General features: G+C 38.7%; 4 protein-coding genes across 9 annotated transcripts; 3 read left to right on the forward strand and 1 right to left on the reverse strand.

Annotated features, from left to right (window-relative positions):
- Window positions 1–3,307: 3,307 nt before the first annotated feature.
- On the forward strand, window positions 3,308–11,123 carry glb1 (galactosidase, beta 1). Its single transcript, XM_029442917.1, has 16 exons — window positions 3,308–3,556; window positions 4,321–4,490; window positions 5,313–5,463; window positions 6,266–6,326; window positions 6,601–6,695; window positions 6,806–6,986; window positions 7,234–7,292; window positions 7,382–7,503; window positions 7,762–7,802; window positions 7,924–8,036; window positions 8,164–8,250; window positions 8,342–8,431; window positions 8,536–8,649; window positions 8,969–9,100; window positions 9,356–9,589; window positions 10,271–11,123. The coding sequence occupies exons 1-16, from the start codon at window positions 3,506–3,508 to the stop codon at window positions 10,523–10,525; spliced, it is 1,956 nt and encodes a 651-aa protein (XP_029298777.1). The 5' UTR covers window positions 3,308–3,505; the 3' UTR covers window positions 10,526–11,123.
- Window positions 11,124–11,364: 241 nt separating this feature from the next.
- cldnd1b (claudin domain containing 1b) lies at window positions 11,365–12,957 on the forward strand. Of its 2 annotated transcripts, XM_029434961.1 has the most exons (4): window positions 11,368–11,495; window positions 11,801–11,974; window positions 12,052–12,342; window positions 12,809–12,957. In XM_029434961.1, the coding sequence occupies exons 3-4, from the start codon at window positions 12,057–12,059 to the stop codon at window positions 12,940–12,942; spliced, it is 420 nt and encodes a 139-aa protein (XP_029290821.1). In that variant the 5' UTR covers window positions 11,368–11,495; window positions 11,801–11,974; window positions 12,052–12,056; the 3' UTR covers window positions 12,943–12,957. The 2 variants fall into 2 exon arrangements, with proteins under 2 accessions (XP_029290815.1, XP_029290821.1); XM_029434955.1 differs by lacking the exon at window positions 11,801–11,974 and having other exon boundaries at window positions 11,365–11,495.
- Window positions 12,958–13,037: 80 nt separating this feature from the next.
- Window positions 13,038–14,921, reverse strand: LOC115007234 (ecto-ADP-ribosyltransferase 5). Its single transcript, XM_029430012.1, has 3 exons — window positions 14,128–14,921; window positions 13,815–13,912; window positions 13,038–13,721 (listed from the first exon to the last, which is right to left on the reverse strand). The coding sequence occupies exons 2-3, from the start codon at window positions 13,872–13,874 to the stop codon at window positions 13,038–13,040; spliced, it is 744 nt and encodes a 247-aa protein (XP_029285872.1). The 5' UTR covers window positions 13,875–13,912; window positions 14,128–14,921.
- A 1,078-nt stretch (window positions 14,922–15,999) lies between these two features.
- Window positions 16,000–21,474, forward strand: primpol (primase and polymerase (DNA-directed)). 5 transcript variants are annotated; one of them, XM_029431398.1, is made up of 14 exons: window positions 16,000–16,111; window positions 16,872–17,239; window positions 17,338–17,432; window positions 17,512–17,650; window positions 18,136–18,283; window positions 18,373–18,469; window positions 18,553–18,704; window positions 18,848–19,010; window positions 19,091–19,188; window positions 19,329–19,415; window positions 20,237–20,345; window positions 20,462–20,538; window positions 20,671–20,717; window positions 21,078–21,474. In XM_029431398.1, exons 2-14 carry the CDS (start codon window positions 17,066–17,068, stop codon window positions 21,309–21,311), a joined length of 1,620 nt encoding a protein of 539 aa, XP_029287258.1. In that variant the 5' UTR covers window positions 16,000–16,111; window positions 16,872–17,065; the 3' UTR covers window positions 21,312–21,474. The 5 variants fall into 5 exon arrangements, with proteins under 5 accessions (XP_029287258.1, XP_029287267.1, XP_029287237.1 ...); XM_029431407.1 differs by having other exon boundaries at window positions 16,013–16,111; window positions 16,969–17,239; XM_029431377.1 differs by having other exon boundaries at window positions 16,018–16,111; window positions 16,841–17,239.
- The last annotated feature ends 55 nt before the right edge of the window (window positions 21,475–21,529 follow it).

The following is a 21,529-nucleotide window of genomic DNA, read 5'->3' on the forward strand; positions in this document are numbered from 1 at the left end:
TGTTACCTCCCTATGGGTGTGATCTCTGCTTGAGATCCTGCGGCAGGGCCCTATATACCAATGGTTTCTAAATCTCATCACTAAAGGACTGTGCCATTGCTGTCAGCCCCTTGTCCTTAACTGTATTGTGGTAATTATTAGCAGAAAGAATGACTTCTTAGATTCAATTACACATTATACATTTCTGAGCATTTTTGCCTTTTCTAGGCACTGTACTTTATCAAACTCCTAGAGATATAACCTGATCGACTTCAAATTTGTTCAGTACAATCTTAAGACCTTTGCGATTTCGTAAACTATTTTTTATGTTTCCCTATAAAACAGGAAGTTGTTGTAACTTCTTGATAAGAGTCACGGCCTGAAAACATCTACATGCTAATCATTATTATGCATACAGTATCAAGCATTCCATTAAAGTACCATGATAGTACCTGATATTTCAGTCGATCTGCAGGGCATCACCTGTTTGATGTCATCAATTTCACTCCAGTTCTCTTTGGAACCAGCCAGTCCCTCAATTTTGAGCTCAATTGCTCTAGAAAATAAAAGCAAAGAGTAACTTTATTATAATTCCTTAGTTTTTTTTCAGTAGGCAGGTACATAAATAAATAGATATCTAACGCAATTTGAGTACTTTACCCTGCTACTAGAGTGTATCCCAACTCTATGTCCTTTTCGTAGGAGAAGCGTTCCTTATAAGGCAGAGATGAATAGTGTTCTGCCTTCATGCAGTGGGGTATTCCATCTGCATACACATGCCAGCTGGGAAAAAAGAGAGATTAGCAGGTGATGAACTTTGAACAGTCTACCTGTATAAACTGTAGTTTTAATTTAGTATGCAAGAATAATATACTGAAACATTAATAATTTCATATGGTGGTAATGTATCTGTTTATATCATGAATATATACAACCAAAGAAGTTTGGATGCATATTAGTGTGTTTATAGAGGTTACGTTACAAGAACTCCTGAGTTCCTGAGAATCATTGCGCAATAATTCTCAGGAACTCCTGAGTTCCTGAGAATTATTGCGCAATGATTCTCAGGAACTCAGGAGTTCCTGAGAATCATTCGCAGGAATACGTTTAACAAACTAACTGCTCTGTACTCACCTGTACCTAACCCTAACCCATTACTTAACCTCTTACAGTGTGGGCGAATTTACCCGAAAATACCTACCTATACCATTTTTATGCTGCTATTTCATACTATTTTTAATGCTCTTTCACACTCCTTTACATCAACACTGTGATTATTGTACTGTAAACGCTCTTATTCTGTCTAATTTGTATGTTTTTTGCAGTGAAGCACTTTGGGCTGCAATTCTTGTATGAAAGGTGCTATACAAATAAAGCTTATTATTATTATTATTATTTTCTCATTTGCTAACATTACATTATTTTACAGTTCATTTAGCTGAAAACGCTTTAGCTACTGTATGTGTTGAAAATACTTCAACCCATTTTATATATGTCTATTATTGTTAAACAATATTCTTTCCTTCATATTTATTTAATTCAATAAAAATCCATGCAGATGTGCTTAAACAGATATTCTGGAGTCGGCATTTGGCCTCTTAGGGGACGAAATTTTCCCTGTGGATTGTACTTTGTACATTGTTACGGAACCGGCCTTATTTATCTGCGGGCCATCACCCTTAAACCTTCACTATTGATCTAATTCTGTCAGAAGCTTCTTGTTTAATCAGATTCCGTCTCTAATATGGTCTGATTCTAAAGTCTTCTAACAATTTTCCATATTCTATTTTACGCTCTTTATTCTGAATCTGCAGTCTCTCATTCAATGTCCTGATATACCACAGTTGTAACACACTCCTTCCCTGCCTGCTCTGCCCCCTCTACCTGTGTCGGTCCCCTTCTACTCATATCTTGGCTTCTTCTGGGGTTCTGGTCATAAAATGTCTCTGCTGCGGAGCGCTGCCCCCTTGTGTCTCCCTGTCTTTTGAGACAGTCTCACCTCAGTATACAGACTATACTTTATAAACCAGCGCTGTCCTCCGGTCTGTTTGTTAGCTAATAGCAAATGCTTTATATACAGCCTCGTAATATATGACGTTTGACATCAGACACATCGATAGAACCTCAACCGCAGAAACTTTGAGAAAGAATCAAGTTATCACAGACGTCGATGTGTCCAAGTAGAGAAGTAATTGAATATTTAGGGATCAAGCAATTTGCGGACAACTAGTCGGGTCCATAACAATTCAAGGAAATCAAGCTATCGACTCGCTAGCGAGCTATCGATAGCTTGCGAAATATTTACGATCGAGGATAATGTTATGTTTTATTATGATGTATTTACTATATATTGAGAAGTTCTATGAACTATAGTCAAATGTATATACCTGTCTGTGTTCTGTTGCCGCACAGGATCTCCACCAAATCCAGGATCTTCGTTACCATCATCCGCATGTTCGCTCCCATTTGTGTCTCCATTTTGAATACTGTGTCTCGCGCTGCTCTGTTTTCACCACGTTAAACTCGCCCGCATGATCTAAATCCACGACACCGGCATCCTCTTCAATAAACTCCTCTTCTTGAAGGTGCAACGAGTCTATTGACGACTCACTGTCACTCGATTCTGTCGAAATATCCGAGCCAGAGTCCGACATCGCCACGTCTGCCGCGCTGTCTGTGTGTTCAACTGGTGGACTGTGTTCTACTTGTGACGTCAGAACACGGCGTCGGGTGTTTCCGATAGCGGCAATGTAAACATCGGTGGTCGACATACTAAATCATGATTTATTAAATACTGCGATCATTGTGTCATAAATAACACATCATTTTACACCACAAATAGCATTTACTATCATCAGTAGAAATTCATGTTTATCATTTCGTAGGCCCTTTAAGCTCCTCAGCGGCAGAGCGACAGGTGTGAATGATATTCACCCTGACATGCTGAAGGCTCTGGACACTGTTGGGCTGTCTTGTATAAAATATAGCCCTACAGCCAAAATCATACAGTATATGGGTGGTAATTTGATTATACTGTCAGTCTTGCATACTCTGATTGAAGCCAAATACTTTAAGTAATAAATAAAAAGTTATGTGATAAATACTCTACTGTCTCTTAAAATCATTGCACTTTTAATGCAAATCTATTTATTTTTGTATTTTGTGTCCTAAACATGTTTTTCCTTAAAACAGGTTATTATGTAGACAATTAGCTAAAATAATCCTATCTGAACATTTCCTCTTCCTTATGTTAAACCGTAACGTCATCTCACCTCAAACACATAAGTAAAGCACGCGACACTTCCCCCTGCTGTTTAAACCCCGTTTCTACACCACAACAATAATACAGCGTCACATGATTTTTACTTCCGCAACTCATGCTGCCACACTCATTCAAAAATATCACAGTGTACTCAGGGAAGTAGGCAACCGTAGCTGACTGTGTTCAAGTATATCCCGCATTAAAAGATGCTTTAATTGAATTGTGTACTTCAACCGGACAGCAAGCCTCGTGTGAAGACTCAACATGTCTCTGCTCAGATTTGGAAGCATTCTGCTGCTGCTGTTTGGACATTCAGTAAGTAGGCCTACCTCTTCAAGGTTTTTATACCCTGTGGTCGACATTGAAGGAACTATACCTGCAGCCTAATCCAATTGACATTACAACTCTTCAAAACTGATTATTATTTCCGGGTTTTTTTTAAACCATGCCACCGAAATTCAAACAAAAGATTGGAACTTGTTGTCAAATTGATTAGCATTTCTTTAAATAGCCTTCACAGACAAACACGACATAAATCTTAATGTGAGTTATCAATACTTTTAGAACTTTTTGAACGTCAGTAATGTTTGTAAAAAGTGGGTTCAATGTGGCACATATTTTGTCGGTTCAATAAAGCAAATACATGCAGTCAAACCTTTCAATATATATATAACCTTTCAATATATATATAAAAAATGTATATATATATATATATATATATATATATATATATATAACCTTTCAATATATATATAAAAAATGTGTATATATATATATATATATATATATGTATATGTATATTCCTGTAATATATATGGTGTATATGGCGTAAACACTTTACACATGAAAATATTTTTTAAACCTTTTGGTTTGTATGTACAGTATCTTCTATTGAAGCATTATTCACAACCTTTAGTGGACAGTCAAGGTTAGCATGTGTGAATGACACATCCCTAAAGTCAGCTGAGATGTCAGCCCTGCACCATAAAAACACAAAACTTTAACCTCATAATGGAACACAATATAAACTGAATTATGATGATGAGTTGTTATTTAAATGAGCATGTGTTGACCTGCAGCTGGCGACACCTCGTTCATTCAGCTTGGATTACAAGAACGACTGCTTTCGGAAAGATGGGGAAGAGTTTCGTTACATATCAGGAAGCATCCATTACAGCCGGATCCCCAGAGTCTACTGGAAGGATCGACTGCTCAAGATGTACATGGCAGGACTGAATGCCATCCAGACGTAGGTGTTCCCTCATGTCTCGCTCTCTGTATGCTTCATTCTGACTTTGGTTTGTTGTTTCAACCGCAGGCGGATGTTAGGACTGTGCCATGCTTCAACTGGCTTCAATACAAACAATAATCAAGAAGGAGAGTTTTAAACTTCCACTCGAGAATGTGTTACGTGAGAGAAACCAGTTCACATTGCTCTCCAAATGTTTGATCGATTCATTGTTCATAGTATGAAAATAATGCCATAATTATTTGACCACAGCTTCTGAAATGTGAATATTTTCAGGTTCTTCGTCTTCTATGATTGTAAACTAAATATCTCTTGGTTTTAGACGGCTGGTCGGACAAAGAAAGACTTTTAATGACCTTGGTCTTTCAGAAGCTGTGCTGGACATGTTTCATCATTTACAACATTTTACAGACCAAAACCACTAATCGCTTGATTGAGAAAATAATCGTCAGGTTGATTGACAATAAAAAATAATAATTTGTTTCAGCTTTTAATGAAACAAAACCATCATAATGCATTGTCCTGCTGGTAAGAAAATCCACTGGGATGTGAGGATGGTGGATTACAAAAAGATTAATTTCAATGGTCTTTAAATCTGTACTCACCGTACCACGAGTTCCTGCTGTTTTGATATGTTTTAAATGTTTGTTTTTAACATACATTTGTTAACATACATATATTGTTATTGCTCTGTAAAGCAGTATTGACACAGAGTGGATCTTCCTGGTCTGTTGTCTTTATAAGTCAGCCGCAACATACAATCTACATAAAGAAGTTCAGTGTGTATGTTTGCATATTACTCACACTTCATTCACATCGAAGGTACATTCCCTGGAACTACCACGAGGAGTCTCCAGGACGGTACAATTTTACCGGAGACAGGGATGTGGAACACTTCCTTCAGCTGGCACAAGACGTTGGTTTCGTGGTGATCCTTCGGCCTGGACCCTACATATGTGCAGAGTGGGACATGGTGAGGGCGGGTTGTCAGTAATTGTAACACATTTTGAGTGTTTGATGTTATTCTGAGACAATTTAGAAACATTCAGTGTTGAGTATATCCACTTCATGCTACTTTACACTTTTACTTCAACACATTAGTTACTTTTCAGATGAAGATGATACACACAAAACATCTGACCAAAGATATAATGCATTCATAGACTGAACTACCCAACATTACATAAACTAGTCATAATTGTCTCCATCTCAACCAGCCCTAAAATGCTGCTTATACAGTTATGCATGGGTAATAATTCCCAATAATATAACAACTACTCACGAGTCATAAGTCAAAGGTTTACTCTTCAGTAATGTAGGAATCTGGTGAGTCGTTTTGTATTTGGTGGTGGCTGCAGAAGTCTGAAGTTTTGACAAAATATGGAAAACTACAATGCTTCGTATGGTGAGCACATGGATGGGCAGAAGTGGTTATTATGCTGCAGGATTTGGTTTTGGATATATCTCTGGATGTTTTGGTATTAGTTCTCATAGGATAGGTCTCATTGAGATTAAAAATCTCTTTTTCAAGAGAGTCCTGGCCAAGATAGGCAGCAGCTATTGTAACTGACGTGTATTAAAGAGGATCACAATCCTTAGGACAAAACTAGAAACGTTTTAAAGCCACCTTTTTTAAGTGCACTGAGGGTGTTTGATACTCAAGACATAGATTTATGGTGCAATATGACTTTTACATTTAATTGACTTCATTGAATTCATTTGGTTATTTATTCATGGGATGTGCATCAAAAAACCTGCCATTGTTTATTCTGAAGGGAGGGCTGCCTGCCTGGCTTCTCAACAAGAAAGACATTGTGCTGCGGTCGTCAGATCCAGGTGAGAATAAAAACTTTTTTTTAAAACAGGATGAATGATGACATGTAGTCACGGTTGCGTGCCGTATCACATACAATAATATGTCACATACAAAAAATACACAATCTGCTTATCTTTGAGAGTTTTCAAACGTATTAGCGATCTAGCCGAAGAGACTCTTTCCAGAAATATCCAAAGATAAGATACGTAACAGTGTAACTGGAAGTATGATTAATGGCAACTGTAAAATACCATCTATAAAGAGCTGTTAACTCTGCAACACTGTGTGTTTCAGATTACATCGCAGCTGTAGATAAGTGGATGGGGAAGTTACTGCCAATGATGAAGCCTTATCTCTACCAGAACGGCGGTCCTATCATCACTGTACAGGTGAGTCCTGGACTGATTTCTGTGTCTGTTGCTGTGCATTACGTATCATTACAGTACTTAATTCAATAAGCAAAATACCATCTCCGTCGTGCCGTGCCTGTGTTTCATAGGTGGAGAATGAATATGGCAGTTATTTCGCCTGTGACTACAACTACATGCGTCACCTAACAAAGCTGTTCCGGTCTCAACTGGGCGAGGAGGTGGTGCTCTTCACCACAGATGGAGCTGGGCTCAACTACCTCAAGTGTGGCTCAATACAAGATCTCTACGCCACGGTTGACTTTGGGCCAGGTAAGTATCGGCTAGTCTCGTCCATGAAATGCAATTTACACCAGATATTGATTGTTGGTTATGTGTTGATATGTTGTGTTAAGTTTGCATCGTAAAAAGCATCTTGAGATGAGATGCGTTACATGATGATTTACAGTAGTTTACTCCTCTTGTTTTTTTCCTCACATAGACTTAATGTCGTGAGTAATTAATCAGGAGGAGTCGCACAAATACATGTGAGCTTATCTTAGTGTTTTGATCCTGTTAGGTGGAAATGTCACCGCTGCCTTTGCTGCACAGAGACACGCGGAACCTCGTGGACCTTTGGCAAGTATTTCCCTCTCTGCGGTTTGTGATTTTTTCCAACCACACTCGTGTTGCTCTCACGCTCATAGGGGTTCCTCCTGCGTTAACAGGTGAACTCTGAGTATTACTCTGGCTGGCTGGACCACTGGGGGTCGCGTCACTCCGTCGTGTCGTCTGCCAAAGTGGCCAAGTCCCTCAACGAGATGCTGGCCGTGGGAGCAAACGTCAACCTGTGAGTCTACAGATTTCGATGATAGGTTTAGATACACTGAAGGAATATAAAAATGCACATAATATGTTATTATGATGAGTGACTTTCCAGCCACCAAAATAACCGGTTACTATTTCACAATGTACATCTGCAAATACATTTTCATGAAGAGAGAGAATGACCAGGAGGCAAGAACTCATGTCTTGTAGTTTTAAAGTGTTTAAAATCTATCTGTGCTTCAGTTTTGTGTACATTTCAGTTTAAGTTCTCTCCTCACAGATACATGTTCATAGGAGGAACAAACTTTGGATACTGGAATGGTGAGTGAACTTGGACAGACTGGTTTGATGAGATGAGATCATTTCAGGGGACTCAACTTGTGTTGCCAAAATGATTACCTTACGAAGAAAGTCGCCCTCTGATTGCCTCTTGATATCTCAGGTGCCAACGCACCATACGGCCCGCAGCCCACCAGCTACGACTACGACGCCCCGCTCACAGAAGCAGGAGACCTCACAGAGAAGTACTTTGCTATTCGAGAGGTGATCAAAATGGTAAGACCACTAAAGCAGGCCTCTCGTTTTGCTTTTAAATATCACTTCACTTATTAATGTGCAACATACATAAGTGTTTAATTTGTATTGTTTTACTTATGTATGTGTCATGTTATTTATCTTACAGTATCATAAGATACCTGAGGGACCAATACCACCAACAACTCCAAAGTACTCATATGGCTCTGTTGGGAATGAAAAAGGTTGGCGCTCAGTAAACACTGTTTCTATGAGCTCACCATTGAAAGACTTTTTGTCACATGATCTAAAACATGAAGAAAAAATACAACGCTCTGCCCCCACAGCTCCAGACGATATCCGATGCCTTAGAAACACTTTCTTTCTCCGGCCCTGTCAAAAGCATGTATCCTCAGACTTTCATTGAACTGAACCAGGTATTAATGTGTTGAAAAATGTGTTTACACCAACTACATTGTGTCGTATGATTTCAACTTTATTTAGTTGTTGATTTATTTATTGTGTCCCTCCTGTGCTGTAGGCCTTCGGTTATGTGCTCTACAGGACTACACTGCCTGTTAACTGCAACACGCCAACTCCACTGTCATCTCCGCTGAACGGCGTCCATGATAGAGCGTATGTGTCAGTGGATGGGGTGAGTGCCTTTCCTTGTCATTGCTCATCAGCAGATGGGTTGAACAAGAGGCTCAATGCATCATTGGTACCATCAAAAATACACCCATCATCATTTTTTTTTTAGCAATTTTAGATAAGCAGCAATTCTTGTACAGTTGCAAGTATTTGAACATTTGAGAACTTTTAGCTTTAGATTTGTTTATATTTTTCATAATAAGGTAGAGAAATGTTACAGTATTGTATTGGTGTCTTTACTGGAGCTTGAGTATTTTTCCACACAACTATAGAAAAATGCAAAGTGATTATTTCTGATATAACCATACTGCTTTCTTCTCAAGGTGGCTGTGGGGATTCTTGAAAGGGACAAAGCCTTAACTGTCAACGTGACCGGGAAAGCTGGCAGTCAGGTGGACATACTGGTGGAGAATATGGGACGAATCAACTACGGAAAATACATTAACGACTTTAAGGTTTTTTTTCCAGCTACATTTTCTTTCATTGTGCTTTGTCATATAACAGTCTGTTTAACAATCACAAGGATTTACTGGATTTCAGTTGTGTGTTGTACAAGCGTAATCAAACAGTAAGTTTAGATTTAACTGCAACCAAATTATATTTTATATTTGAATTTCACTTGTGAAGAAAAACTTCTTCACAGTTTCCAACAGGCTTAGGATGTCCGTGTGAATTCTCTGCTCTTCCTGTCCGGTTTCTCTACTGCACAGGGCCTGGTGTCCAACATGACTCTGGGGAAAGATACGCTCACCGGCTGGACGATGTACAGCCTCAGCATCGATGAAGCGGTCAGTCAGGGCCTTCTCGGTGAAACGAAACCAACAGACCTTCCTCCGCCTGCTGCTCTCTCCCTTCCAGCCTTCTATCAGGGAAACTTCATCATTCCTGACGGCATCCCAGACCTCCCCCAAGACACCTACATCACGCTGCCCAAATGGAGAAAGGCATGTCATCCAGGTTTTTTTTGTATTAAGTTTAAATTAAAACTATTATATAAAATATTCTTTTCATGACCCTAGAGTTACATGCACTCTAAATTACTTTTGTACCATTAAAAGAAAATGGTTTAACCTCTTAGCGTTGTCATATGTTGAGCAAAAATACCAAAAGTGCTGCTTCTAGCCTCTCAAAAGTGAAGATGAACATCTTGGAGTCAAGAAACTTGTAACAGGCACTATTTCATTTCACTATTTCCTGACATTTTCCAACGATTAATCGACTTGAAAATAGGATCAACAAATATTACAATAATTGTTAGTCGCAGCACTATAATCTGTATTACACTGACTAATACGTGTTTTAGACCATATAAATTATAGGTATAAACACAGATTTAAGAGTTTGACAAGATGAAAAACAAATCAGAATTATCCATGTAAGCCTGATTTACTCCAATTTTAAATAATACAAAATAATCAAATAAAAAATCTTCAGATGCAGCCCTTCTCTAAATGTGGAAACACTAATAAAGTAATAATAAAATACATGCTGTATGAGTGTATTTTGTCAAGATGTTCCTTAGCATGGGCCCAAATGATCTCATCCGTGAAAGTGTTAAGGCTTGGTTGTGGTTTTACCTAAAACACAATGCAAATACATCAATTAATCTCTTTCTTTTTTTTTAGGGACAAATTTGGATTAACGGCTTCAACCTGGGACGTTACTGGCCAACTCGAGGCCCTCAGCTGACACTTTTTGTCCCCGCCAACATCCTCAGCACAGCTGCACCCAACATTGTGACTGTCCTGGAGCTGGAAGAGGCTCCCTGCAGCTCAGGGCTGTGTAGTGTGGAGTTTACTGCCACCCCCATCCTGAATGCAACAGTCCAGTCTGACTACAAACATCAGAGGAGGCTCTTCACTAAAGACGACTTGTTGTGATAATAAGAGAAACTCACTGCTGCACAAAAGGAATCAATCTGCACCTTTTTCTGATGTACAAATTCTAATTAGCACTTGTTGTGTGAGCTCGATGTCTGCCTGATTTTAAAAAGCTGTAATGTGTGAAGGAAGGTTCATTTGGGACACGACATCAATGATTGAATGTGTCTTTATGAAAAGTGATGAAATGTGTTTGTAGCCAAATATTGTATTTAACATCACATCGACTGTGGGCGTATCTACCTCGTCTGTTTTCTCCTCACAAAGGGATTATTGCCTTTTTGAAGCTCTGCCAAAACATCACAGCAGCCTGTATTTTAGAAAATGCTTAATTTTTTTATGTGAAATACACATCAGGGAAATACTATACAGTATGTATTCTACAACTACAGATACATTGTGGGACTGATGACATGTAGCTTTTATTAACTTTGAAATTATTTTGCATATACTCTGAACCTGTCTTGATCAAGCATTTGCCTTTTAAATCAAAACAAAAATTTAAAAAAAGATTTGATAATGCTCCAAGGATCTCTTTTAATTCTGTTACTATATGCTTAACAGAATTCTCTAATAAAATATGGATTACAATGCTGAACAGTGGAACTATGATTAAATAGTCTCATGTTGAGACCCCCCCCCCCCCCCCATACTACTTAAGAATATCATTGTTTTTATATAAAAATCCTGAATGAAAGCCTTACTTTCTATCTATCTAGCTGTTGTAGCTGACGGATCTGCCCGAGCAGTTATTATTATTATTATTATTATTATTGTGTTGTGGGTGTAGTTCCACACCGAAGCACAAGATGGCGGTAGTGTACTTCACGCGGTAGTTGCCAACCGCCAGAAAAAGTCAAAAAGAAGAAGAAGAAAACTTATTAAGGCAAAGAAGAGGGCGGAGGCCTGCATTGAATTTAAAGAGCAGAAGAATTGACGCTAATATTTGGCCGTTTTGTCAAGCGATGAGGTAAAAACAAACCTTGAATGAAATCCTTAACGTTTAGTTGTCAGTTAAATGTGTCGACACGTATGCAGCAAACTGAGGCTAACGATAAATAGCGTTAGCTAGCTAGTAAAATGCTACGTTGGAAGCTGCCTTTGTTATTATTATTAGCTGTGAGGGTAGCTCACTAACAAGCTATCAACACCTTACTGTTTTCACTCGTAGCTTATCAGCTGAGTTAAGAAAACATGATCTAATACAGCACTTATCTCTTCAAACATGAGCCAATGTTATACATCGACCTGTGTTTATCTTTGTTTCTTCGGCAGGTTGTGAACGCCTCTGGGTTTGGGACATTGGTTACAATGCTGCACAGTGGAACTATGATTAAATAGAGTATCGTGTTGAGATACTCTGACACTGTCACACTACCTGACAATAGTTCACAGACATGCCGTGGTGCCTAAACACTAAGCGGAAATATAATTTGTAACGATCACAAGGTGAAAGCCAAACTGTATTTGCATATCAAAGCAGTTCTCCTCGTAAACACCGGCTGTAACGAGCTTTCTTCATCCAGACACCATGGTCGACAATCGCTATGCCACAGCCCTCGTCATCGGCTCGGTGCTGAGCCTACTGGCGACAGTGTATCTGTCTGTGGCTGTGGGAACTCAACACTGGTACCAGTACAGCTGTCCACCAGTTAAACGTGAGGGGAGCAACGCCTCCGAGCTCAGAGAGGAGTTCATCAATGGAGAGTTTGATGAGAAGACTTACAGCGACACCATGTTCCGCCTGAACGGCACCCTGGGACTGTGGTGGAGGTGCATACTGGTGCCCAGCCAGTCTCACTGGTTCAAAGAGCCAGGTATGACCTCCTGTTCAAAATATTACATCTCTACAGCTTTTACAACTTCTCTTCAATCTCTCACTATTTAGAGCTATGCAGACAACTCTATATCTCTTTATGCCTGCAGGGATATATATTATATTGCAGTTAAGAAACAAACTTTTAAACAATGTGATTAGACATCTAGAATTAGGTACAGAAGAATGTTTTGGCTAGCTTTAAAAGTTACTTAAGGGTGAAAGATGAATAATCTGTGTATCCCTACCCATGAGTCCAATATTAGCATAAATCCTGCTCATCAATTTACAACATTACCTGCAATACAACCACTGACAATAAAAGAGCTGGCTACCTCAGTATAAATTAAGAGAAATGTCTCATGGTGTACTGTATATTCCTATGCTGCCCAACCATACATCAAACCCTGTGTGTCTGTAAAGGATGACCGCTCAGTTGAGTTTGTGCTCTTTGATTTTGACTCTAGATCCGAAGATGGAGAGGCAGTGTGTGAGCTTCACTCTTCCTCAGCAGTTTAGTCCAAAGTACAAATACCCTGGAAACCATAACGGCGAAGAAGATGTGCTGAGAACATGTGAGTTTACTCTGTTGCCCCTGTAGTGGAAAATGTCCATGTTAAATTCTTATTGTTTAATACTTGGTTAAATTAACTTCTGTCTTTCCCCATTATTTCCTTGTAACTTTATTTCTTCCCATCATATTCTTCTCTGTTTATCCCAAATGTCCCTATCTTCTTTCACTCCCCTCTCTACTCCTTGTGCATTTACTGTCTCCACAGTAAAAACTTCAGCTGGAGATAAGAGTTCAATTTCCTTGTCTGCACTGCAAATATTGTCTCCCAGGTTCACAAAGAAGCAAGAAGTGATATTAAAGACGATATGCCCGTCAAAATCATGCCATTTCTTGAAAGACTGATAGTTTGACTCAACTTTGGTGAAGCTTCCAAATCTCACCTTTGAGCCCTTTTGTGCTGTGTATTTGTCCAGGAGAACATGCACAGTCTTGCACTTCTTTGGCTTCAGCAGCGACATTGAATCCATGAGCAGGAAGTGAAGGGACTTGAAATGGAAATGGTTTTCATAGGTGGTAACATTTCCGCCCATTGTCTCTACTGCATTGTCAAAGGTCTGTGTGAAATCTTCATTCCCATTAGCATATACCAAAAGTGCAGCAGTATGTTCTTTTGTTCCTCCAGGGATCAGCTTTGAACATATGGTGTTTGCACTCCATGCTTTCTGGAATCCTGCACTGCTGTTTAGCTCCTGTCTTAAAAGGCCTAAATGGATAAACTTCTCCATGGCCTCTTTGCGGCATCCATCGTACACGTAATCTACAGCATCTGGGGCCATGTCCAGCAGTTTTGCGCTCCCTGCAGTCATCTTTAGTTCCAAGAGAAGATAATATGATTTTTATTTCTAATATAACATCACAACACATTCTGAATGGCTATTTGTAAGTGAAATAAAACTTACTTTGTAGTGGAGAGCTGTGAAAACAATTGAAGCTAGAAGCAGTTTTCTTCCGTCGCACATTTTGAAGGTCTCTTCTTGTCTTCTGTCTGGACAGACTGCTGAAACAGAAATTCAAGAAAAACATTGCAGGACCAAACTTGATTAAATTTGTGCACAGTGGGATGGGATGATCTGGCTTGTTGCTCAAATACTTTGTTTAGACAAGCCCTCAATCTACCATTATCAGTTTTCCTCCCTTAGAATAGGGCACCATAGATAAAAAAGAAAAAAGATTAAACACTAAAATGAAAAGAAAATGTTGAAACACACATACCTTGAGGAAGGCAAATTAACTTCTTTGAGCAAAAATCAAGTCTGTGTACATCAAACTGTAGGAGAGGGATACTTCTCTGCCGACACTGAATGTAGTGGAGTAAAAAAACTAATCACACCAAGCAACGCCTTTTTTCCTTTCCTGTGGAAGGAAATAACATGCCATTTGGAGCCCTGATGTCGAGCAATTTGTTCTGTTAGAGCTTCGGAGTTACTGTAGTAAGCTTTTGCTAATTTTTCGCAGATGTTTTAATAAACCAAATAAACCTAAATGGTCCAGCCCAGCTATAAATTATCTTTTTTGAATTAAGAATTTGTGATAAATTCATAAAACTGGATGCTTCTCATATTTTCTTAAAAGATAGGATAAAAACATGTACATTTAAACAGTTAATGATTGCTGTGATCGTTCCTCCTGTTCATACTGGCAATTTAAAGATCCCTTTCTAACATGCATCCAGTGTAAGTGATTGGACATAAAATCCAGTCGTCACTCCGTGCAAAGTTTATCTGAAGTTAATATGAGGCTTCTGACTTCAAGTGGGTGTCTTCAAAAGTTACATGAATGCACCACATTTTACAGAGATCCAGTGTCATACAATCAAATGTATACTTAGATGTTGCTATCCACATAAGAAATGCACAAATATTTTTCTTAATGTAAAAGTAACATAACCTTTCAATAAACTATTTAAAAAGTAGTAAAACAAGTATTGAAAATTCTGATGCCCAGTGTATATATTGCTGTTGATAGATTAAAATAATTGCTCTTAAACTGCACAAATACTTAACTGATGACGTTGGTAGTTCCTCTTCGGCAAGGTTATGTTCCTCCTGACCTCCTCTCACTCCCTCCCTTCCTTCCTTCCTTGCCGGTACTGCAGCCTGCAGAAGATTTACTTGAACATAACAGCCCTTTTCTTTTTTTCTTTCTCAACTGTTCAGTTTGAGGAGCTGGAGGGGGAGTGTTAGATTGACAACTTCCCATCCTCTCTGGATCCAAACAATGTCAGGCTGTAGTAGATGGTAAGTGTATGGAGTTTAGAACAATTGTACACATTTTAGTGGTTTATTTTAATTAATAAAAAAAAAAAAGACTGAGGTATAAACTTGCCATGGGAGGCCTTTATTACTGACATAGGTACAGACAAAAACACATAGTCCTTCTAGTTAAATTGATACAAGATACAAATTTCAAGTTAATACAATTCAACTTGAAATTGCATTTAATTTGTGTTTGTATGTGTGTGTGTGTGTGTGTGTGTGTGTGTGTGTGTGTGTGTGTGTGTGTGTGTGTGTGTGTGTGCGTTATATCTTAACGAAGCTCCCATTGTATGGCACCACAACAGCATTACACATAACTAAAACAGCAGTAATGCAAAACAGAATTAAACAATTAGCCAACAGCATAACAATTGTATTTCTGATAGTCATATAGGCTATCCTTTATTTAACCAGGTAAAAGTCTGATTGAGATTCAAATCTATTGTTCAAGAGTGATCAGGGCACAATATCCAGTTACTATGCAATACCGCAAAACCTAGATAGAATGCATTATGTACAATTTCTAAGGCGAGTTCAGTGAAAAATATTGGCACATTTAACATGGCAGCACTATGAGAGATATGTCGGTTTTATATGTATATCTTGAAAGCAACTGCATCAACTGTTGTTCTTGTATATCAATATATTCGTCATTCTTAGTAAAAAGCTTTTTTTATTATGTTGCCGGAAGTAGTTATCTTGTATGATTGATACGACGCTTGCACTTTAAACATCCACTTTATTTTAACATAAGGCTGCACATCTAAATAACAATTGACAATAATTGACAGTAAAAACAAATATTGTTGTCTGCTTGTACGACTCCGAATGATTACCGGAAACGACGCTACTTCCGGTTCCAGACGCGCCAAAAAGAAAACACTTGTGTTTTTATTTCTACAAACCATTTTCAGCGAGTGAGGAGTGACATAAACAAAACGGTAACTTAACCTATTGTATTGTTGTACCGTTTAATCTTAACCAATTGAAACATTTGGCCAACCTATTCCTAAAGACACTACGTAACATTACGTTAAAGTTAACTCTAGTTTAAGTCAACGTTTCAGCGCTGTGCACTGTAACGTAACCTCTGTACATTAGTCTACAGTCGTGGAGGAAGTAAATGTAATTTTCACACACAATGTAATGGTTAGCAGCTAAACTCGTTACTCAAGTACAGTATGAAGATACTTGTACATCAGTAGCTGCGTTGTTTACTTTACTGCAATATTGTACTTTGATTTCTCATTCATATTTACTTGCTACTATGGTCTCAGGTAGGATTCAAACCAAAAGAAGTATGTCATCACATACTAAGACTTAAAAAATAAATAAAAATACTATACTTTTTTTAAAGATAACATTCTTTATGCTGCACTATGATTAAACAAAATTAAATACTATACTATGCCTTTCTTTTGACAGTTTTAATGACATAGTATACTATAACCTTTATTATGCAATACTATATTATGGCTTTTTTATGGCAAACTAAACAAGACTTTTTAATGACTTCGATATTTTTATGGCATAATAGACTGAGTTGAACTGACTATACTGTACTATGACTTTTATATGATATTTTTAACCTAATAATTGTTATACTGAACATACACTAAGTTGTCAGTTTATTGTGTTCCTATTATTTTGTCCACCCTATTTATGTCCAGGGATCAGGCTAAATAACAGAAAAACCTGCAGGTTTTGTCAGGTTGAAGGATGATAGGTGGACCAAAGTTCAAGCATCCACTCTGCTGAAGTTTCCTTGAGCAAGTCACTACATTTCTACTCGCACCAGGAGGGCACTGCATTGAAGCTGACCTCCGACCTCGCTTTGGAAGGTGGACGTATGATGAAAAAGCTGCCCTGTGGGTGCAATAAAGGATCACTTGAAGATGAATAAGTGGGGAGACCGACTGAAGAAGGTTGAGCTGCTTGCTCAGTCGTTCCAGCTGAATCCTCTCTCCGCACAATACAAACCTCGACTGTGGCCGTGCCAGCCTTCCTCCATCTGGAAGCTCTTCCCTCGTCAAAGTATCGCTATCAGCTGTGCTCAGAGCTGCAAAGAGGTAGTAACACAGGATTTATTATCACCCGTCTGCACCTTAGATTTTACATCCTGTTTTTTAAAGGAAAAGCTGACATTTGTGCCTTGCATTCCCCCTAGGCCGTACATGTTTTTGCACTTGAAAAAGAAAAGACATCCCTGGGTCAAAGGATCTTCCTGGTTACCAGTTACAGTGAGCTGTGGCATTACTACAGGTACATGATGAGGCGCATCTTCTTTTGTGTGTTTGGAAAAAATGCAACGATGGTGGTTATTCTCTTGATTTTCTTTCAGGACTTACACACAGTCCTTGATGCACTGCTATGAGGTGATACCAGAGGGCGCTGTTTGTAAACTTTACTTTGACTTGGAGTTCCACAAGCCTTCGAACACGGGAGCTGATGGGCAATCTATGGTGTCTTCACTTATCCAGGTCATTGACATATATTCTGTTCAAACATATCTGTATGTGAAGCATGCTGCACGATAAAAATAACAAGATGTTAATTTTAATGTGTTATAAAAGTATCCAATTGACTTACAATCAGTTAGTACACATATAGAAGCAGTGATAACAAGAACATTGTAAAAGGTCCACCCATTTCCTGTTTATCGTTTCCTCCTAATTTCAAGCTGCTGCTGCAATTAAGACCAATTTCTATCAGATTGAGAGAGTTTGTATTTTGCTGGGTATTTTTAACCTTCTCTAAATGTAGGGTATAAATGAACACATTTTAATTGTTGGAACTGAAGTTCTTTTCATATATGTAGTTAAAGTTGCTTCTGGAGACTGTAATCTGTCACACATGGGAGAAGCATCCGGATAGATTATGTGTCGTAGTTCATCTTGTTACTTGTTTACCTTAAATATGCAGGATACACAGTATATTTACCGGTCTGTGTTTTGTGTGTTGACAGTATGTTTGTGACAGGTTAATGGAAGTTTATGGGATCGAATGCTCCGCGAAAAATGTCCTCAATCTTGACTCCAGCACAGCAGAGAAGTTCAGTCGACATCTCATCTTCAATCTCCAAAATGCAGCTTTCAAAGACAACATACATATGGGTATGTTCAGTGTTGCATGGAAGCAACACAAATGTTTTTTTTTGTTCCCATGTTACTTCAGTTCAAACATTCTTGTCTGTTTTTTCTAGGCAGGTTTATTCATGCAATTCTTCAATCGGTCCTGAGCACACCCACAAGTTGCCTGAATGTTGGGATGAATTCAGTGGCAGAAAACAGTGAAACAAGGTTCTTACTTTTAGACTTAGAAAATATTTAAATTCCTATGCCACCATCACTCTGTGTGATTTGTGTCAATGATGTAATGACAGCAGAACACAAACTGTGTCTGAGGGGACGCCAGCAACGCCAGAAGAGATGGTTGAGAGTCCACAGGCCAAGAGGCGCAAGCAGGAAGAGAAAGACCTCAGGTTCCTCCAGGTGAAAAACAAAGATGGCCAACACTGTCTCTTTGTGGATCTTGGTAAGAGAAACCATAAGCTGACACTTGGGTTAAATGCTTCTCTTCATATATTCAGCCGCCCTTTTACGCATCATTTGTTGTAAACATTGCCAATATGTAACGATGAATATATATATAACTATGGTTATATTTTACAAAAACAGGTGTTTACACCAAGAACAGAAATTTCCGCCTTTACAAGTCATCGAAAGTGGGAAAGAATGCTGCGTTCACGGTGGCGGACGACAACAAGTTCACTGACAAACCCGAGAAGGGAATTTCTGAGGAGGAAAGTGTGTTCTTGGCTTCTTTAGTCTGTAATATAAGGTACAACACTTTTTAACTCGGTTAATGAAAATATTCCCTTCATCAAGCCACAGCATCAGTTTATTTCTGTGTATCATCAGTTTCACAGGTCAAAGAATTCTTACGTCAGACATCCCAGAAACAAAGGAATCCAAAACCTCGGGATCTCCTCGCCAGCAGGAATCAGCCACAGATCCAGGTAACACTGATCTGACACCAGAGGCGTTGTGCATACACACATAGTATATTGTATAATCAGATTATCCATGTTTGACCTTAATATGTTTAGTTATAAACAGTAATATTTATCTAACTTGTTTTTCCATCAATCACTGGCAGGCTTACTTTCTGGCTACCTGTCATCGCCTTATCAAGAAGTGGACAACTTTGTATTAACTGTGGTTACGAAGGATGGCGTACATGGAAGTAAGTGTCTGGGCTGATGAAAGATATGCTTTTGCAAAACGTGATTATTGTTTTCAGTAAATCGATCTATGAAATGTCAGAAAACTGAACAAACTGAACATTTTCCTGAAGCCCCGTGTAACGTCTTTAGACGATATTCAGTTCACGATGATGTAAAACAGAACAGCAGACAAAAACAACTTATATTTGATCAACCGGAACAAATTCATCTTCGGCATTTTTGCTGGACGATATATCTTAAATGATGAATTATCAAAAGAGTTGCAGAATAATTGTTTGTTGATCATCTAGCTGATTCATTGTTTCTGCCCTGGACAACATAACAATGATAAAACACTGTTTTAAAGTGTGTTTGTAGAGCTGATAAATATGTCCACATAACACAGAATCCTACATTTATTCATTAATTCATTTATTATTGTTACGTTTTCGCTTTTCTAGAGATACATTGACTGTCACTGTCATTTTGGAGGCTGCGGTGTTGCACTAAACTCCCCGCTGCTTCTATGATGGCTAAATAACAGAAGCACCTCTCTGTGTCGTGCAAACACACCATAAACTCCAGACTCCAAAATGACCAAACGGCCGATTCAACACTTCTCTAAAACAGTTTCAACAAACACTGAACATTATAACCTCCATGAAGGATAAACCAGGCATCTGAAACTGAATGTATATACTTAAAAACATTGTGGTGTTTAATTGTTTTTGGTCGATAACACAGTAAGTTGCTAAGAACATTTAGTGAGGTGCAAAATGTGTGTGTGTTGTCAGAGTGCACTCACAGTTTATATCAGTAATGTCAGGGCTTTCCGTTACAGGCATCAGACGATGGAACTACTTTGCTGCTGAACAACTGGTCGTCTACGACATCGCAAAATACCGTTGGTGTGAAAATGTGAAACGGTTTCATAAAAGCAACAATGTCATGTACGTATGTTTCATGTAATCTGTTGTCTTTAAAGTGTGCTCCACTTCTTCTTCTGATTCACTCTCCTCCTCTTCCTCTTCCTCCTCCTCCTCCTCCTCCTCCTCCTCCTCCGCAGGATTGTTGTGGACCTCAAAGAAGAAGCGTGGTACCAGAAGTGTCACGATCCTGAATGCAGGAACTTCAGGTCCTCAAGTAAGTGATGACCCTAAGAGCTGCCACACTGACTTTCTATATTCAAAACAACCTTAAGGTCACATGACCTGTGTGTGTGTGGGGGGGGTGGGATAAAGTGCCTGTTTGAGATAAATATTTCTAATGTTACAGGTTACCCACTGCCGCAGGAGATCTGCGTCAGCTACATCATGACACTGGTCAGTTTGCTAGTTTAGTCCATTTACTCAAGTACAAGTGTGAGGTACTTGTACTTGTACTACTATTATCCATTTTATGCTACTTCATACTTCACTACATCTGAGGTAAATATTGTACTTTTACGCCACTACATTATCTGACAGCTTTAGTTACTTTGCAGAGAATTATAATTAGTAAAATAATATTATACATTAAACTACCCAGCAGTACCAGCTGCAATATTAATGCATGAGTACTTTTACTTGTAACAGTATTTCTGCATTGTGATATTAATACTTTTACTTCAGTAAAAGATCCGAGTGCTTCTTTTAAAGCTCAAAGACATGGCGCAGTGTATGATGTCTTCTGTTCTCTTACAGGATGAGGAAGACCAGGCGTACTTAATGGACGATGCAGGCAACATTGAACTGAGCCAGGCCTCGAACCCGCCCCCACAAAGCAGAGTGTGTCCAGAGGAGGAATCGGCTGACGTGTGGGGAGACGGACAGGATGACCAGGACTATTTAGAGAGCCTGGACGACTTTGAACAAATCAGCGGAGATATCTCCGATCAGCTTCTGCTCAAATGTATGGCAGAGTTTGACTCCAAGTAGAATGGGAGTTTTATTTTGTACTCGCCTTTCTTAACGTCCTATTTAGCATTTACAAGCAGGGTAATTGTTTTGTAAACACGCTATATAGCAGATTTAACTCCTGGACACCTATAAATTAAAGCTGGTGTAGAGATGTAACGAGTGATGATATAGTTTTAATAAATATGTCTTCATAGATGTCAATTGTTGTACATTTATAAAAGCTTATAAAACATTTA

The sequence above is a fragment of the Cottoperca gobio genome, chromosome 1 (genome assembly GCF_900634415.1).
Source record: "Cottoperca gobio chromosome 1, fCotGob3.1, whole genome shotgun sequence".
NCBI classification, from domain to species: domain Eukaryota; kingdom Metazoa; phylum Chordata; class Actinopteri; order Perciformes; family Bovichtidae; genus Cottoperca; species Cottoperca gobio.

Bases quoted from the DNA above. Each gene is read 5' to 3' on its own strand.
- glb1 (XM_029442917.1), top strand. From the start codon at position 3,506: ATGTCTCTGCTCAGATTTGGAAGCATTCTGCTGCTGCTGTTTGGACAT. The intron at 4,491-5,312 runs GTAGGTGTTCCC...TTCACATCGAAG, and splicing joins GGACTGAATGCCATCCAGAC to GTACATTCCCTGGAACTACC. The intron at 8,251-8,341 runs GTAAACACTGTT...CTGCCCCCACAG, and splicing joins ATGAAAAAGGTTGGCGCTCA to CTCCAGACGATATCCGATGC.
- cldnd1b (XM_029434955.1), top strand. From the start codon at position 12,057: ATGGTCGACAATCGCTATGCCACAGCCCTCGTCATCGGCTCGGTGCTG. The intron at 12,343-12,808 runs GTATGACCTCCT...TTTTGACTCTAG, and splicing joins TCACTGGTTCAAAGAGCCAG to ATCCGAAGATGGAGAGGCAG.
- LOC115007234 (XM_029430012.1), bottom strand. From the start codon at position 13,874: ATGTGCGACGGAAGAAAACTGCTTCTAGCTTCAATTGTTTTCACAGCT. The intron at 13,722-13,814 runs GTAAGTTTTATT...TTGGAACTAAAG, and splicing joins TCACAGCTCTCCACTACAAA to ATGACTGCAGGGAGCGCAAA.
- primpol (XM_029431398.1), top strand. From the start codon at position 17,066: ATGAATAAGTGGGGAGACCGACTGAAGAAGGTTGAGCTGCTTGCTCAG. The intron at 17,433-17,511 runs GTACATGATGAG...ATTTTCTTTCAG, and splicing joins GAGCTGTGGCATTACTACAG to GACTTACACACAGTCCTTGA. The intron at 19,416-20,236 runs GTAAGTGTCTGG...TTTCCGTTACAG, and splicing joins GAAGGATGGCGTACATGGAA to GCATCAGACGATGGAACTAC.